This window comes from Phycodurus eques, chromosome 3 (genome assembly GCF_024500275.1).
Source record: "Phycodurus eques isolate BA_2022a chromosome 3, UOR_Pequ_1.1, whole genome shotgun sequence".
NCBI lineage: Eukaryota > Metazoa > Chordata > Actinopteri > Syngnathiformes > Syngnathidae > Phycodurus > Phycodurus eques.
This window is the reverse complement of record NC_084527.1, coordinates 2,463,959-2,480,686: the sequence shown is the minus strand read 5'-3', so window position 1 is coordinate 2,480,686 and position 16,728 is coordinate 2,463,959. Positions and strand designations below refer to the sequence as shown.

At 42.7% G+C, this 16,728-nt stretch overlaps 1 protein-coding gene across 4 annotated transcripts in view; it reads left to right on the top strand.

Annotated features, from left to right (window-relative positions):
* gapvd1 (GTPase activating protein and VPS9 domains 1) overlaps window positions 1-16,268 on the top strand; it is a 28,949-nt gene extending 12,681 nt beyond the window's left edge. For all 4 annotated transcript variants that reach the window (XM_061671388.1, XM_061671387.1, XM_061671386.1 and 1 more), the window contains 19 exons: window positions 107-236; window positions 639-764; window positions 1,086-1,259; window positions 3,871-4,008; window positions 5,519-5,653; window positions 6,075-6,194; window positions 6,434-6,511; window positions 7,148-7,494; window positions 7,903-7,990; window positions 9,311-9,382; window positions 9,490-9,618; window positions 10,313-10,439; window positions 10,552-10,664; window positions 11,017-11,176; window positions 11,259-11,446; window positions 11,583-11,796; window positions 13,431-13,503; window positions 13,592-13,789; window positions 14,013-16,268. In XM_061671388.1, the coding sequence (XP_061527372.1) occupies window positions 107-236; window positions 639-764; window positions 1,086-1,259; window positions 3,871-4,008; window positions 5,519-5,653; window positions 6,075-6,194; window positions 6,434-6,511; window positions 7,148-7,494; window positions 7,903-7,990; window positions 9,311-9,382; window positions 9,490-9,618; window positions 10,313-10,439; window positions 10,552-10,664; window positions 11,017-11,176; window positions 11,259-11,446; window positions 11,583-11,796; window positions 13,431-13,503; window positions 13,592-13,789; window positions 14,013-14,153 (2,751 nt within the window). In that variant the 3' untranslated portion in view covers window positions 14,154-16,268. The remainder of the gene's footprint in view (window positions 1-106; window positions 237-638; window positions 765-1,085; window positions 1,260-3,870; window positions 4,009-5,518; window positions 5,654-6,074; window positions 6,195-6,433; window positions 6,512-7,147; window positions 7,495-7,902; window positions 7,991-9,310; window positions 9,383-9,489; window positions 9,619-10,312; window positions 10,440-10,551; window positions 10,665-11,016; window positions 11,177-11,258; window positions 11,447-11,582; window positions 11,797-13,430; window positions 13,504-13,591; window positions 13,790-14,012) is intronic.
* Window positions 16,269-16,728: the final 460 nt, after the last annotated feature.

The following is a 16,728-nucleotide window of genomic DNA, read 5'->3' as shown; positions in this document are numbered from 1 at the left end:
CTGAGTGGTAGTGTGGTTATCTTGTCATGCATTTTATGATTTTAATGGACGTCATCTATAATGTCTCATGGAGACCATAATTTGTAATCAATACTCTCCACTGTAGGTTTTGAACTTGCAGATGGCTGATGCTGGCCAAGGCGACGGCCATGCGGACGACACAAAGCTGCATGGAAAACCGGACAAAACGCTGCGCTTTTCACTCTGCAGTGACAACTTGGAAGGCATCTCTGAGGGTTAGTCTTCAGTCTTAAGTCAAATAAAGGAAGTAGAAGGGACACGGCGAGGTCAGACGTCTGCCAATATTTGTTGCCCAATCTCCAAAAATGGTTTTTATTTCGACCCACACTAAATCATCCATAGATCATCTAATGTAAAGTCTCACAATGTCTTATTTCTCAGTGTTGAAAACGGACACAAAAACGCTAAAATGTCCTCTTCACAAAATATCCGAGGCCCATTTCTCCACCAAGTTTCATTTTCATGGGCTTGGAGATTTTAGGTCAGCTTCACAGATGAACAAATTAAAATGAAAACATCCTCTTTGGTGAAAGTATTATGTAATATAGTTGTTAGGTGTTTGGAATCAACAAATCCCCAAAATTGGACATCAATTTCTTTGTAAATATGTTCCTCAGGTCCGTCTAATCGTTCTAATTCAGTATCGTCTCTTGACCTGGAGGGCGAGTCTGTTTCCGAGCTGGGAGCTGGACCTTCAGGGAGCAACGGGGTGGAGGCTCTCCAGCTTTTGGAGCACGAACAAGGTGTGTGCTTTGTCTAGAAAAATAAATAAAAATGACATTTTGTCAGAAGACGGTATTGGCAAGCAGTTTTAATCTATATTCTTTTACTTCTTTCCTACTTCAACAGATGAATTAAAATTTTGAGAACATTTTACATTCTTCAGTCTCAGCATCTTACTGTCAGATAAACATATTTTCCTATCCCGTTTTTTGCTGTCGAATAAGGAAAACAAAAATAACCCGTCAATATATTTTTAGGAGTATTATGTTGTCCAAATGAAAGATAGTATGTATTGTAAGTATGTGCAATATAAATAATACCATATGGTATGTTTCATTCAGCCACCACTCAGGACAACTTGGATGATAAACTGCGCAAGTTTGAGATCAGAGACATGATGGGCTTGACGGAGGATCGGGACATCTCTGAGACGGTCAGTGAGACCTGGAGCACCGATGTGCTTGGCAGTGACTTTGACCCCAACATGGATGAAGATAGGCTGCAGGAAATTGCAGGTACGGCCTAAGAAAAGTTTCGCTCTACTTTTAGATGTAGTACCTTAATCCGATCCTCATGAGGTTGAAGTTTTTTCTCTGTTGGAGAAATAGCTTCAGGAAAATGTCATCACCTTGTGGCACTTTGGTGAAATAACACCATGAGGCAATTGTTGAACTTGGAAGGCTTTTACAGTATTCCGTGTGGGTGTGCAGGGGTTAAACCAAAAAAAAAAAAGAAAACCTAAACACTTTTTTTTTATTTCAGTACTTTAAAAACAGGAAATTGTTACAGAATAAATTCATCTCAGGATGAAAATAGATTCGACATTTTTTTAACTAAAGCTTAATTCCCTCTGCAGTCCCTGGTCAAGTAAACAAATACATAAATACAAAAGTCATGATAAAAAGCATCCATTACAAAATAGATATGTTGTTCAAAAGCTGAGCCATGTTTTGGTACTGCGAAACAGACCTTGATGCCGCCTTCTTCCAAATGAAGCTGGACTTGTTTTATTTATTTATTTGTTTGTTTTTTTAAATAACGGTGGAGCAGCATGATGAATTATTTTATTTACCATGTTGAACATTTGAGTATAAAATTTTTTGTCGTATGAAGTGATGATCTTCCAGGAAGTTAATTTGCTGACTGAAGTGATCTGTGATCTTTCTTACTCACTAGCCGGAGACCAACACGATATACCATAACGATAATTTGAGAAAACGAGAGAGTTTCGAATACATTTTCACTCTTATTCAAAAGACAACATGTTTGGCTATAGTTCCTAAGGATTTAAAGTTGGGGGTGAATAACTGAACCACTATTTTTCATTGCCAATGTGCAATGTCTGAAGCGACTTGTTCTGGATCTTTTCCATATGTATGCGTGAGCGTGTCGCCAGCATACGGGAATATTGTTTATGTATGGACTGAACAACAAACTTCTTATGATGGATAGAACCCTGCAGTTCATTGTATAGCGGCCCTTTGAAATGGGATTCTGTCATTATTGTGTACTGACTGAGTGCCAAGTTAGTCTGGATCTAATTTAGTACATTGAAATGAAGTTTTAAATTTAGACAACTTTAAAAAGGACTATTGAGTGTTTGATTCTATTTAAAGCCTCCCGTAGGTCAAGAAATACGGCTCCCACAACCAATCCTTCACAAAGTTTGCCTTAATGACTTCACGCAAGTAGCAACAAGCTGTTTCAGTTTGCTTTAAACCGGAATTGCATGGGATAGAGTAACATTTTGGATCTAATTTCAGCGCTGGGTTTAAGATCTTGATTATAATATTAGTATTTTACATTGGTAGAACTTCAAAAGAAGGTATTGAATCATAGCTTACGTTTTTCCTTAAGTTCAGTATTCCTTCAAATTATTTCCTGAATCTTAGCTTGTACTATGAAATTAAACCTCCATCTTGCCCTTCCTCAGTGCTTCTGTTACCAAGGTCTCTCTCTCTCTCTCTCTCTCTCTCTCTCTGTCTGTCTTCCTCTCTCTCTGACATTCATTTGGTCCCTGCAGTCTTATTGACCTTGGTTCCTTCTCATTTGCATGCGCCATTTTTCATTCTTCGGAATATGGCGTTCGGGGACTTTTCCGTCATTAAGTGAATTTACAGCGATTTCCTTATGTGTTTTCTCCAAGGGATTGGGTTATGAGATGCACATTAAATATCCATTAATACCTCATTATCCCACTGATAAGATTACCATGATAATGAGGCAGAAATTCTAATTGTTTCGCTTCTTGTTGTGCCACTCATTTAATCATCTACCTGAAAGACAAGCACTCTTGAACATTGTAAACATGGACAGCGGGATAGAACTCTCCCATCACAACACGCTGGCATGTGTGCATGCTCGTGGTGCATGTGTGTCATTAGGCGGACGCATGACGGGCCGGCTGAGCGCGTGGCTATCGTTGGGCGTCTTGCGCCGGGAGCGCTGACTCCTACACATCTGCTCGTTATTGACCACGCCTCTGCGTTCGTCTGCCGTGTCATGTTGTGTTCTCCCGAATGGAGGTGGACAGTGTGTGTGCAGTAGGCACTTGTTTGTTTATGAGGAATGTGAGTGTAATCAACAGCTCAAACTCGAGGCCCTGAAGGCCAGGCCAGGTGAGATGTTACCAATTACTTCTAACCTTTGGTGCAGACTGTATAATCCTTCAGTTTCAAGCATAAAATGTCCAGTTTGTGAGCTCTGATTTTCTGTGTGTGTGTGTGTGTGTGTGTGTGTGTGTGTGCGTGCGCGCGCACATTTTCTCAGATCATGTTGCCTTTCCGATGGTTTGTTTCTTGACAATCTCCCTCCATGGATTACTGCACTTTTCAACTTTCAACCAATCTTTTTTAGGCTTTCATTAATTATTATTCTATTTCTAACCCAGTACCTTCCTGATTAGAAATATCTAGTGTAGCAATGTGTTCCACCAGTTGCAATTTTTAACAGATTTTCCACGCTTTTAAACGTTGATTGACTTACAGAATCTAAATAAAAATGAGGACCATTAAAAAGCTCAAGAAGAACCTTTAAAAACTTCAGGATTAAAAATATGGCTTTGACAATGAAGGTGACTTTAGATACAGGTGGAGGTTCCATCTTTTTCCTCCTCTTTGTTCTCAGGGGCAGCTGCAGAGAACATGCTCGGCAGCCTGCTGTGCCTCCCGGGATCAGGCTCAGTGCTGCTGGACCCCTACGGCTCCACAATCTCAGAGACCACAAGCGAGGCGTGGAGCGTGGAGGTCCTGCCAAGTGATTCAGGTGGGGTCATCCTGCTGTCACCTTCTGACCGTTTGTTGTCTTTGGTCCTTGTTATGATGCCTGCATTTCACTCCCACAACAGTCATTAATATGTGTTCCCTTGCTCGCGTTTGTATGCATATTCATGTTTTTACTGCCTTTTAAGTGGGGGTTGGAACACCAGGTGTGGTTGCACTGTGTTCCACACCCAAAATGTGTGTACACATCTGTCATCGTATTTGTATGCACTTGCCTGTCTTTCAGGGCAGAGCCTCGTGTGCCAGTAAACGGCAGCTCAGGGTTTCCTTAGAGGCACCACCAGGTGTGTTTGCACCTGTGGTGGAACGGTGGGGAGGGAAGTGCAAGGACAGCAGCTGTCTTCAGTCACTTTACAGGGCGTCAATTCTGGATTCATTTTATTTTGCCGTGTTGCGGATCACATTTGGGTATCCGTTGTCCAGTTATGAGTCCAACGTACACATGCTCGCCTAACACGTCATTAGCCACACCTGCACAATTTAATGTCTTCTATTACAAGAATTCTAGGCAAATAACGGTCGGTTTTGATTGACATGGTCCTATCAAAGTGTTGTTTATCATAGTTTACGGTAGTGTATATATAAAAAAACACTATGTCCTTCTTTTTCACGTAATGAAATATTTTAACTAAAATGAGATCTTTTCTGTCAATCAAAATTGAGCATTATAATGTCTGTAAACGCAGCATAAGAAGGCACAGCTCTTGTGTTGAATCTCATTTGATTGTGCAGGGGTACCTATACTGTATTTGTGACTGGTTAGTGGTAAGTGATATTAATACTACTGTATAATCTTTTTACATTTTGTATGAACCAAGATTCCAATGTTTTAATGAAGGAAATAGGAACTCAATACCATTTGTTTGTAGTTATTTTTTTTTCAAGTCAGTAAGCCTTATTAACAGCTTTGTATCTTTTGGAAAGCAGTGCCTTGTGTTAATTATAAGTGTACACCTTTTAATATATGCTTTCGATGACATGCATGAGTTTCTTGATTGCTTTTTATTCTGTTTTCTGTTCTTGTTCTGCTCAGTAATAGCACAATCAGAAGCTCCCCCCCCCAAAAATACTGTGCTTGTTTCATGGTTGGAAAGCTGAAAACTACACTCCGCAGACCACTTCACCAGCACGTTATTACTAACGAGCATCCAAATGAGTACTGCTGTTCATAGAGCCTCTGGGTTCAACCCAACAGCTCCATTGGGCAACCAAAGAATTGGCCTCACTAGCTTTATGGTTTTGTTTGGCTCTTATCACTCGAGGTAATGCATCCTTTGATTCCATGCATATGTGTGTACTTGGCAATGATAGTCAAGAGGCAAGGGGTGGAGTGACTGAATGACCACTGTCTGTTGCAACCACTGTATCTGGAGGAGCAACTGTGCTCTATGATTGCACCATAGTTGAAATGGGACTGGATCGCACTACTATTAAGAAGAGTAGGTTTAGGATCGTGTCTTTTAGCCTGAGTTGTTTTTTCTGTTCATTTGCAGAAGCCCCAGATTTGAAACAGGAGGAACGGCTTCAGGACCTTGAGAGCTGCTCAGGGGTCGGTAGCACCTCAGACGATACAGAAGTCCGGGAGGTCAGCTCGAGACCAAGCACTCCTGGCCTCAGTGTCGTCTCAGGTATAAATCTAAGCACCATTCGTTTGCACTCACTCAATGACAACAATAAGAGTGCAGATTCACTTTAACGAATACTGTACTCCACATGTCCACATTTGATGGCCATTGTGGCCCGGCGGCGCAAATCATTGTCGGACATTTGCTTAATTAGCCGGCAAGTGCTAGCGAACATGTACCCTCTTCCCACTGGATCTGTCGGATGCAGTCCGTACCCGTATGATTCTTACCTCTCGAACCACCACTTTAAAGCCCCCACTGGCTTTCCCTCTAAGTGATGAAAGCAGTCTAAAGAGAAAACAAAATATCTTTTTGTCTTTCTTTTGACTGCTAACACATTTCCCATTAGACCTCGCTGCTACTGAGTTGCTTTTGTCCTGAGCATAAACAGCTCAGTTTGTGTGCTTTTTTTTTTTACCTGCAGGCATCAGTGCAACCTCAGAAGACATCCCCAACAAAATAGAGGATCTGCGCTCAGAGTGCAGCTCAGACTTTGGAGGGAAGGACTCTGTGACCAGTCCAGATGGAGAGGAGTCAGGCCACGGTAGGAAAGTGTCACATCCCCCCTAGGCTTGCTAAGTCATTAATCAGTCCAAAACAGCCAGAACCATCAATTACTGTCACTTCTGGAGTGGCTGCCAATCTAAGTCGCTGTTTCCTTATGTTGACAACCCAACAGTTTCACTTTTGCTGAGAGAGACTGTACAGTGGAAGTGCAGTTGCGTATTGGTGGTGGATTTGTGATGGCTGTTAATGACCTAATATCCAATTGTGTTGTTACAGGAGCCCACCATCTGACTTCACCAGCCTCACAAGCTGATTCCTTATTGGTCATGTTTGATCCCCTCTCCTGTGGCGAAGGTAAATTTCACTCCTAATATGCGCCGCAGCTGATATGGGTTCCAAATTAGTGTCATTAAAGCTCAACCCTAATATTCTGGGCCCTCGACACAGCTTGAGCAAAATAACCCAAAAGTGAGTTTGTTCTCCCCCCCCCCCCCAGTTTTAGTACCAATTGTTAGGCACAGTAGTGCATGTGCAATTTCACTCGTGTCACTTGTCCTTAGTGTGATTTGAGCAGTTTGTTCTAGCTTGTGTAGGCTTTGCATTGTACTACAAATATTGTTTGGAGAGGAAAGGTTAGTGCTGCATGTCTGTGGCAAGGTGAAGGGAAGACAGGTTGAGAGACCTCACCTAAAGTACTTTGGCACGGCCACCTTGTCCCACTGTGCTTATGGCAAAAAAAAAAAATATATATATATATAAATGGTGTACCCTTGGAACAGGTGGCCTTCTCTGTTCCCACGTTTTTCTTTAGCACTCAGTTTTATGACTATATGAAAGAACACTTCAAAATACATCTATATATTGCCCATAATAAAGTCTCATCTCATGTGATCTCATTAAATTAGGTGTACCAAATGAAGTGCTGAATTACATTTCCTGTGTTAAAAAAAATATATATATTTTTTTTTCCGATGCCTTTTAATGTGCCAGGTTCCACCACTGGAACAATAGTGAGGCCCAAAGTGCACTATGCCAGGCCTGCACACCCACCCCCGGATCCCCCCATCCCTGAAGCCAGCGCCCTGGGGCAGGAGACACGCCACCCTCTCAGCGTGCCCCACAGCCTGGCACAGGCTGAGTTTGAGCTCAGCAAGCAGCGCCACTCCTTCCCTGACCGACTGGTCCGTAGTCGCAGCTCTGACATCGTGTGCCCGGGCCGTCGACCCACGAGTGACCCTGGGCTGAATCGCCGTGTCGCGGTTGAAGAGCGCGACTCTGCCGGAGCCTTCGCTTTGGGACCGTCCTCGTCGCCCAGCAAGGACTCCTTGAAAGGAGAGGTACGTAAGCCCTGCGATTTGTTAGACAGAGCTGCATTGTGGAACAAGATCACTTTCAAAATCAGCAGTGTGTGTGTTAAAAGTTCTGCTTCTGTTTTTGTCATGAGAGAATTGTTAATTCCATCGCTTGACTTTGTTGTTTGAACTGTCGAACCGTTATTAATTATTATTTACAGCCCATCCTACACCGATGATCACAGCGTGTTGGGCAGCGATTGAAATGTTCGCATGAAGGCATGATTGATTGTGTAAGAATGTAACTGGCTTGTATTGTTGCAGTGGGCAGGTGTCAAAATACTGTATATTGTATTTATGTATTTGATTTTGTAATACTGTATACCTTTATAATATACTGCACTACCCACTAAACTCTAATAACCTGCAAATGTTTGTGATTTCCATTTATAGGTCGAGGACAGAAAAGACAGTGATGATGAGAAGTCTGATCGTAACAGGCCATGGTGGAAGAAGCGTTTCGTGTCGGCCATCCCGAAAGGTAAGGTAATGCTGAATTGGACAGCCGTCTTTGAAAAGTAATGTTTGTTTGCAGGGCTCCTTCATTTCCTGTTTCGTGAAAAAACTTCTCTTAATCACAAGTGCCCGAAAATCTTTCACTTTACAGAGCAACACGAAAAGCCATTTATAACATGAGGAAGAATGATGTATGTTCTGTATTGCCGACGTTCCAGTTGGAAAATGTGATTTGTTTGTCAGAGTTACTTTACAGACACGTGCGGTCCCTTTTCACTCATGTCTCACTAGCTGTAGATTTATAAAGTGCGTTCGAAGCTAATCACTCATCAGAGGCGCTTTCGCTGTGTAGATTGTACGGCCGCTAGCCCTCCCAGCTGTGCTGTCATCCAGCAGCTAATGGTCATTAGATGGACCTCTCTGTCATCACCGCTGATAGATGGCACATCTCTTGTTGCAGCTCTACTCTACCACTATATCTCATCCATCTATCTGGGGAATAATGAGCTGCGCCCACACAGAGTGACTGCACATTACTCTTTGCGATAATTGTCTTTCTTAAGTAAACATGAAATTGATATTCATAAAATGGGCGACACATGGTAAAGTTGGGAGCCGTTGGAGCCTGAAGCACCAGTCTGCTGCCAACCTGTGCAGAGTGCAATGTGTTTGTCCTGCTGCTCTGCCTGGCAACACGCTCGCTTGTCCTGCAGAGTGGCAGGCTTCCTGCGAAAGGCCAACCCTGTCTGTTGTGTCCCTCACAGTGCTTTATTGGACGGCTGAGAGTGACGTCCCAGGTAACGCTGTCGCCATTGAGCTAGCTTTACTGCCAGGGCTGCGCGCCGTGCTGCTTAGTAGATGTTGCCTTTTTAGAACTGTAGATGTCACATGGTGCCTTTTGAATGCCCGCAGTCCTCCTCCATGCATTTTGTTTCTTACATCATTTTGCAACTTTACTGTGTGGACAATACAGAATATCAACATTTACATTAGACTTTCACCCAGTGTTTCACATGTGTCTCAAACAGTTAGACTCTGTGCCTGAATTGTTTTTTCTGTTTTCACCATTTGTGTTAATAGGATAAGCCCCCATAGACATTTCCACTTCATAGACTTAATTATCCATAATGAGTTTCAGTGGACTTTAATGATATTCTGGTGGTCTGTTCACAATTTTAATTATAATTCTTTTGCTTCTTTTGGTACTTTAACAGGAATGAGATTTTTCATCAGTTGGCCTTTGTGCATTTAATAGATGGCTAATAAGTTGCACACAGTCAGCCTGCCATCCAGTCATGTTGCAATCTTTTGTCACAACATACATGTGTTCATATGCTCTCCACAGCTCCTATAGCTGCATTTAGGAAACGAGACAAGCATGAGAAAGATGATATTGCTCCGGAGCGAATCCCACAAGGTTTGTTCATCGCATGTCCAAATCGTTTAAGGCAAATTCACCTTGTTGAGTGAAATTTATGTTTTTTGTTTTTGTTTTGTTTTGTGTGTGTTGGTTGACTTGTCAAGATGACCCTTTGCCCAGACAAAGCTCCCAAGTCCAGGCAGCTGAAGACATCCTGGACAAGTACAGAAACATAAAGAGAACCAGCCCGAGTGATGGAGCCACAGCAGGAGCGGCTTTTGAGGGTGCCGGAGGTTAGGATTAGTTTTTGGATTTACAGGATTCTTCAAATGGTTTAATCATTAGTTTTCTATCACTGGCCCAGTTGTCTACTACTTGAGTGAAAACCCAAGTGCAGTAGTTACACATGTTCACCATCTCATATGATGAACAATTTTGCTTTTTATAAAGGCCCCATATGTAGCTGAAATACGGTAATACTATTTAGAAACAGTGGTAAGACGCAGTGCAGTTTGGCGCAACTGCAAACCACAACCACCAAACTGAGCAATATAGTCTTTGCTGCTCAATTGGGAGAATATATTTAACCCACATATGATCTTTCTGTACATTCATATACATAAACATTGTGAAAGCTTGTGTAATGGCTTCATAACACAGGAGCTGTTTCAAGTGTTGTACTTCTGTACTCACATTTGCCCCCTGAATGACAGCCTATAAAGTTCATATCATAAGTTCAGTCAAGTTAGAATTACTCATTATTTTGACCAGTCAGTCACTCAAAACAAGTTCTTGAAACTGTTGAGATTCCACGGGGTCGACGGCAACATAATGCTTTTATTGATGATCTGTAGACACTGTACCCACAGTGAATGTCTACATTGTTGTTCCATTAACATAACTGTATTAACATCTAGCAATGTATATTTTGCTTGTATTCTTCGGAATTGTGTGAATTGTCTATCCAATTTCCTTTTATTTTAACAGATATTTGTGTTGAGGAAAGTGTTCATGGCTCTCCAAGAGAAGATGCTCTGCACAACATTTCTACTGACGACCTCCCAGATTCAGCCAGTCAGACGGCCCAGCAGCATGGCTCAAAGTTCTCTTTCAGGTATGACATTCACGATTCGGGAAAACACCACCAAGCCCACCCTGCATTTATATAAACTACTTGTCCACACTTTTTTAATCGGTGTTAATTGCTGATCGTTGTTGACTTCCAGTGATGCCAAGAAAAAGTTGCGGTTGGCATTGTGCTCTGCAGACTCAGTGGCTTTGCCTATCCTGACGTCTGCAACCACGAGAAATGGTTTGCCTGACCACATGGACCCAGAAGGTATTAAATCACAGAACAAATGCAAAATTCTTGCAGTTACCATAGTTACCTGGCATGAAAAGCGGCCTCAGAACATGTGCATTAAGAATGGTACAATGATTGATTGATACATCTAATCGAACGCTGCCCAAAAGCACGGTTCTGTTGTCACATGCTCACATTGAGAGAGCACACTAGTTTGCAGAATGAAATGACTCTGAAATGGTTAACTGTAAAACCACACGACTCCATCTTTGTGGCCGTCGTTCACATTGTCACACAGAGGCGGCAGATTGATCAGATTTCAAAGTTGGACGTGGCAGACCTTTTCTGCATTTCTAATGCTTCCTGTCGCATCACCCCTCCCTCTCAGACAATGAGATCGTGTGCTTCCTGAAGGTCCAGTTAGCAGAGGCCATCAACCTCCAGGACAAGAACCAGATGGCCCAGATCCAGGAGACTACACGTTGCGTCAGCCGTTTCGACCCTCGCACCTGCAGGAAGCTGCTGGCTGCCATTGCGGAGGATTACAGGCAACCGTCAAAAGTTTGCGATCATGTGGATGCTCATTTTTCTCAGTAATAAAACAAATTCCTCTATTTGTGTTTCCTGTAGAAAGCGGGCTCCTTACATAGCCTATTTAACGAGGTGCCGCCAGGGCCTGCAGACCTCCCAGGCCCATCTGGAGAGGCTCCTCCAGAGAGTTCTGAGAGACAAAGAGGTAGCCAACCGCTATTTCACCACAGTGTGTGTTCGCCTCCTTCTTGAGCACATGGAGTCCAGGATGCTTGACTTCATCAAGGGTACCTCTATGTTTTTCTCTAATAGTTTGTAACATTTTTGAGGGGATTTTGCCATATTTGACAAGATTCATAAAAACTATGAAAAATAATTTGTCGGAACTATTCACCCCCCCCCCCAACCCCGCCCGTCCCTCAGCATTCCAAGTGTGCACGGCAGCAGATGACAAGACTGCAGCGGTGGAGGATTTTCTGCGCTACTTGTACGGCGCCATGGCCCGTGATGCCATTTGGCAGTATGCGAGCGAGGACCAGCTGCAGGACGCCCAAATGGCCATCGAGCGCAGCGTTATGAACCGCATCTTCAAGCTGGCCTTTTACCCCAACCAAGATGGAGACATTCTCAGAGATCAGTTAGTAGTTGCACTTTTCTCCACTGACATGATGTCATACACCGTGATCACTTTCTATTATTATTAATCGGTTTATTTGAAGGGGGACAATGCAATTTCATAAAACACATGAAATACACATGGTTAAAAAAGCCAGAATTAGCCAGAAGGCTAGTTTTTTATATATATGGTTGTCACAGTCGCAAAAAAAAGTTTTTTTATTTTTTTTATTTCTGTGAACGCTGACAGAAAAGCATTTCCGCTAATGCTGTTGTGCATCAAAATATTTACTTATTATTATTCTGCCACTTGATTGAACTGTGTAATAGCAGTACTTCCAAAAACATGTCACGCATTCAAATGAATGAGCTTTTCATTTTGTCAGCTCAAACACTTAACAGTTCCAAAATCAGGATAAAAGAAAAAAAAAAAAAACAAGAACACAGTCAGAGAAGGTATGGTGCTCACAGACCCCACGGGATATACAGTTGGATGATAAAGTAAGTGAAGCCTTTGGAATTAGCGGAGTTTCTGCACGTCATCAAATGTGACGTGATCTTCGTCTAAGTCGCGACAAGACAAACACAGTCTGCAGAAACCAATACTGTACACACATGGACAAAATTGTTGGTACCCTTCTGTTAATGAAAGAAACACCCACAGTGGTCACAGAAATAACTTGACTATGACAAATGTAATGAAAATTTACCAATGAAAATCAGATATTGCATTTGAATTGCGGTTCAACAGAATTATTTAAAAAAAAACAAAAAGCACAGCACACCACCATCAAAGCCTCGTCCCAACTGTGAAGTATGGTGGACGTGGCAACGTAGTTTGGGACTGCTTTGCTAACTTAGGACCTGGACGGATTGCTATTACGTACAGGAACATTAATTTGCAAGTTTGTCAAGACAGTGAACAGGAGAACTTAAGTCTGCCAGTTGGATGGAACAGGACAATGACCCAATGGACAACAAAATAAATCAACAACTGAATAGTTTCATCAGAAGAAACTTTGCCTTCTGGAATGGCCCAGTCAGAGTCCTGACCTCAACCGGGGACTTGACCTCAAAAAAGCGGGTCTCACCAGACATCCCAAGTATATTGCTGAACTGAAACAGTTTTGTAAAGCGCAAAGGTCCAAAATTCCTCCTGACAGTTTTGCAGGTCGGATCTGCAACTACAAAAAACGTTTGGTTGAGGTCATTGGAGGTTCAACCACTTGAAGCCGATGCTTCACATACTTTTTGCACCCTACACTGTGACGTTTACGTGTGTTAAGTAGAAACATGTCAGTGTCTGTGTGCTATTGCTTTAAGCAGACTGTGATTTGCAGTATTTGGTGCGACTTCGATTAATATCAGATCGCATTGTATGCCAAAACCCAGGTAATTCCAAAGGGTTCACATCATTTTCTAGAAAATGTATATGTTTGGCATTGCGGGATTGATGTTTTATACTGATGAATCGAGGACTGTAAGGGATTCATTTCTTTGTTGGGCATTTCAACTCTGTGACAGCATTTCAGTATTCTCTCACAATTTTTGAGGGGATGGCAATATGGAGGATAGTTTAGAATTCTGTCCACCTGGCAAAATTTGAAAAGCAACAGGCGACAGTGTTGTATTTTAAAGATGGAATTCCCCCCACAGGCTTCTCCATGAACATATCCAGCGGCTGTCCAAAGTTGTGACTGCTAATCATAAAGCACTTCAAATCCCAGAGGTATGCTCACTTCTTTTAATCACTTACTGTGAAAGAGATGCTCACGTAGGTATGTACGTATGTATGCGTGCGTGTTCGCCGCTTCAAGGTTTACTTGAAGGAGGCTCCCTGGCCGTCTGCACAGTCTGAGATCAAGACCATCAATGCCTACAAGACACCCAGAGACAAAGTCCAGTGTATACTGCGCATGTGTTCCACCATCATGAACCTCCTCAGTCTGGCTAATGAAGACTCTGTCCCTGGAGCGGATGACTTTGTTCCCGTTCTCGTCTTTGTCCTCATCAGGGTGAGTCCTTGTGTTTTCCTCGTCCTCTTTGTCCTTGGTTTTAATGAACATACTAGCTGTAGTCATGTTTTTGAAACGTTAACACCGTCCAAAATACTTCTTCCGGATTTCCATACGTGCATTTGTAACCTGAACAGTGTAGCGTGAGATTTTCTCTTTCTTTCTTTCTTTATTTTTTTCCACGCGCTAATGTCGTCCCATCCCTGCGTCTCCTCCCCTCAAGGCCAACCCGCCTTGCCTGCTGTCCACCGTTCAGTACATCAATAATTTCTACGCCAGCCGGCTGAGTGGGGAGGAGTGCTATTGGTGGATGCAGTTCACGGCGGCGGTGGAATTCATTAAGACCATCGACGATCGCAAGTGAAGCAGAACAGCCACCTGTATGGGCAGACTGTGGGGGAAGGAGCCGGGAGACTGGGAACCTTCCCAACCAACTGCTCCCTCTGCACGACTTTGGAAAGCTGGCCCTCAGCCTGCTCGTCGCGTGTATAGCTTGTACATAGCCACAGACGCTCAAAGATGACAGAATATATATTACTGTTCATATGTGGACAAATCCAGGTTTTGGCCGTGGTGGGAAAACGGCGATGGGGAAAATTTGCAACATGATAACCTTGAACTTGATTTGGGTTTTTTCTTTTTAATCTTTTCTCATGTTTCACTTTTTTGGGTGTGTGTATTAGGCATTTTTTATTCAAGCAAAAACACAAATGTGGAATTAAATCAACCTAAATGATAAACCTATTTAAAGGGACCAGCATTAGTTGGCGTGATCATCTCATTTTATTGCCCCTGAGAGTGGGAGGAAAGTAGTTTCAATTACCCTACATTAAATTGTTTATTAAAAGCACTGTAACCGGCGACGAGATTCAGTGACTCTCTCCAACGTGAATTCCCATTAATCTACCACTCTGTGCGGTTAGTGAGTCAGACTATATGGCAGCTTGTTTAAGGTCACGCTTGACCCATATGTGTGTCAGACGATTATTTAGACACAAGGACCCACATATTTATTCTATAATTCCTTGTAATGCTTTAAGTCACTGTTTCAAACATACATATCATGCCCATTCGGAGGCAAGGAATGCTGTCCTGACGAACGTGCGAGAAAAAGTGAGGAAGGCGCCCGATTGGGTGCTGAGGATATACAGGGTTGGCATTAAAGATACTCTATATTGAAAACTGTGCCTTTATGTGGGGCGCCCTGTACGGTTTACAATTAGTTTCCTTGCGTAGACGACATGCCCCCATACCAGCGTGCGCGCGCACACACAATTATCACTGGGCCAACTGCATTTAACACATCTTTCACGTTACTGATTGCCAAGACTCAGTCACTTTAATGCACTTGAATTTGAACAAATGTTCCCCTTTGCCCGTAGGAGTGTTATCTGTCTGCTTACACTGACTGCTGCGTTGGTGAATGACACGACCGCATCGCTTCTGCGAGGGTCAAAGCCGTCTCTTAGAATTGCATTTGGTAGCACTTTTTCTTAATTTAAGTGAGCAAAGTTATTTTATGTGATCACCTGATTGGAACTCCGCTCTCTACCTCCTCATGCATTCAAGAAAGGGACAGACGGGCAAGTGCGCACTTATTTATTTTCCTCGTTTGGCCCGGGTTGTGTGCACTGGTGTGCCATGTGTAATTATAGTTTTGCGCAGCCATTACTTGACCTATTGTCAATGAGCTGACAGCACAATACACATTAAATAAGGAAAGCAAATAATCGACACTGTTCACTTGTTACTTACTGCCTTTCAGTTTGTGCTCTTTACCGTCGGTGCGTGTTCTTTGTCCAGCGGGCGTGCGAGAGGGGTGGGGGTGTGATCGATTGACCCGCCGGCCCCTCTTGCATGAAGTCACTGAGTAGTCGCCATAAGGAGTCACTACCTGCAATAGGCCAGTGAGTGACCCTGCCAGAGGATACGAAACACTATGATTTCTTTTGCACAAAACATGCATGTTCCTTAAATAAATTGAGAGGAAGTAGGCAATTTTGAGACCTGACTGTTATTTTAACGTGAACTTCCAAGCGGTTTCAGTCTACAGTGGCTCATGAACCTTACGTACGCTTTCTTGCAGTCTGTAATCAATTCCAAAAGAAGCAGCCACTGGAAAATCAACTTAATAGGTTGCATCTTTACTAATTGGGTTCATGGGAAAGACACTGCACAAATCTCCAAAGCAGCTACTGTCTAAATGGCCTAATTTGGGATCAATATATATATATAAAAAGATAAATATGTAAACTTTTTTTCTTTTTAAAAACTGTTGTTCCTTAAAGATTTATCACTCTGCTTCCTGTGCAATAGAGCTGAATGGCTGAGTAGAAAAAACACCTTGCATCGAATTTGAAATGTATTTGTAAGCTTGCTCAACTATGACATGCAGGGACACGGTTTGTCTTTACTGTGATTAATGCGTTAATTAATGTAATTCTTTAGAAACAATAAAAGAACCTGGTGTTTCCCCCCCTTACTTGTACTGCGTGATGCATTACTTCTCAATCCCACTGACTATTAATGCACGTGACGTGAGAGTTGTTTTATTCAGTGACTTGGACAGTTGTCGGTACATCTGGTCTGTGCTTCCCACAGTAGAATCGATGGCAGGGAAATTGTGCACGGAATATGATTGTTAGTGGGGGCAGTGGAGCAGCAGCATCCAATCTAGCGGCCACAAATAGCAAGCCCTCTGCAAACATTTCATTACTGCTGACAAGTGTTCGGCAAATTGTAATTGGAGATATCCCCTAATTTAAGTCCTTCTTACTTCACCGATTGCCTTCCCTAATACTCATCTTTTTTTTTCTCTCCATCATAAACTTCTTTGCGGGGTGCTCTCTATCCCCTGATGATATCTGGCAATTGCTAATTTAAATTCAAATTTTGGGGGTGGGAGTTAATTAGTTGCACAGACCAGTGGCTAGAGATGC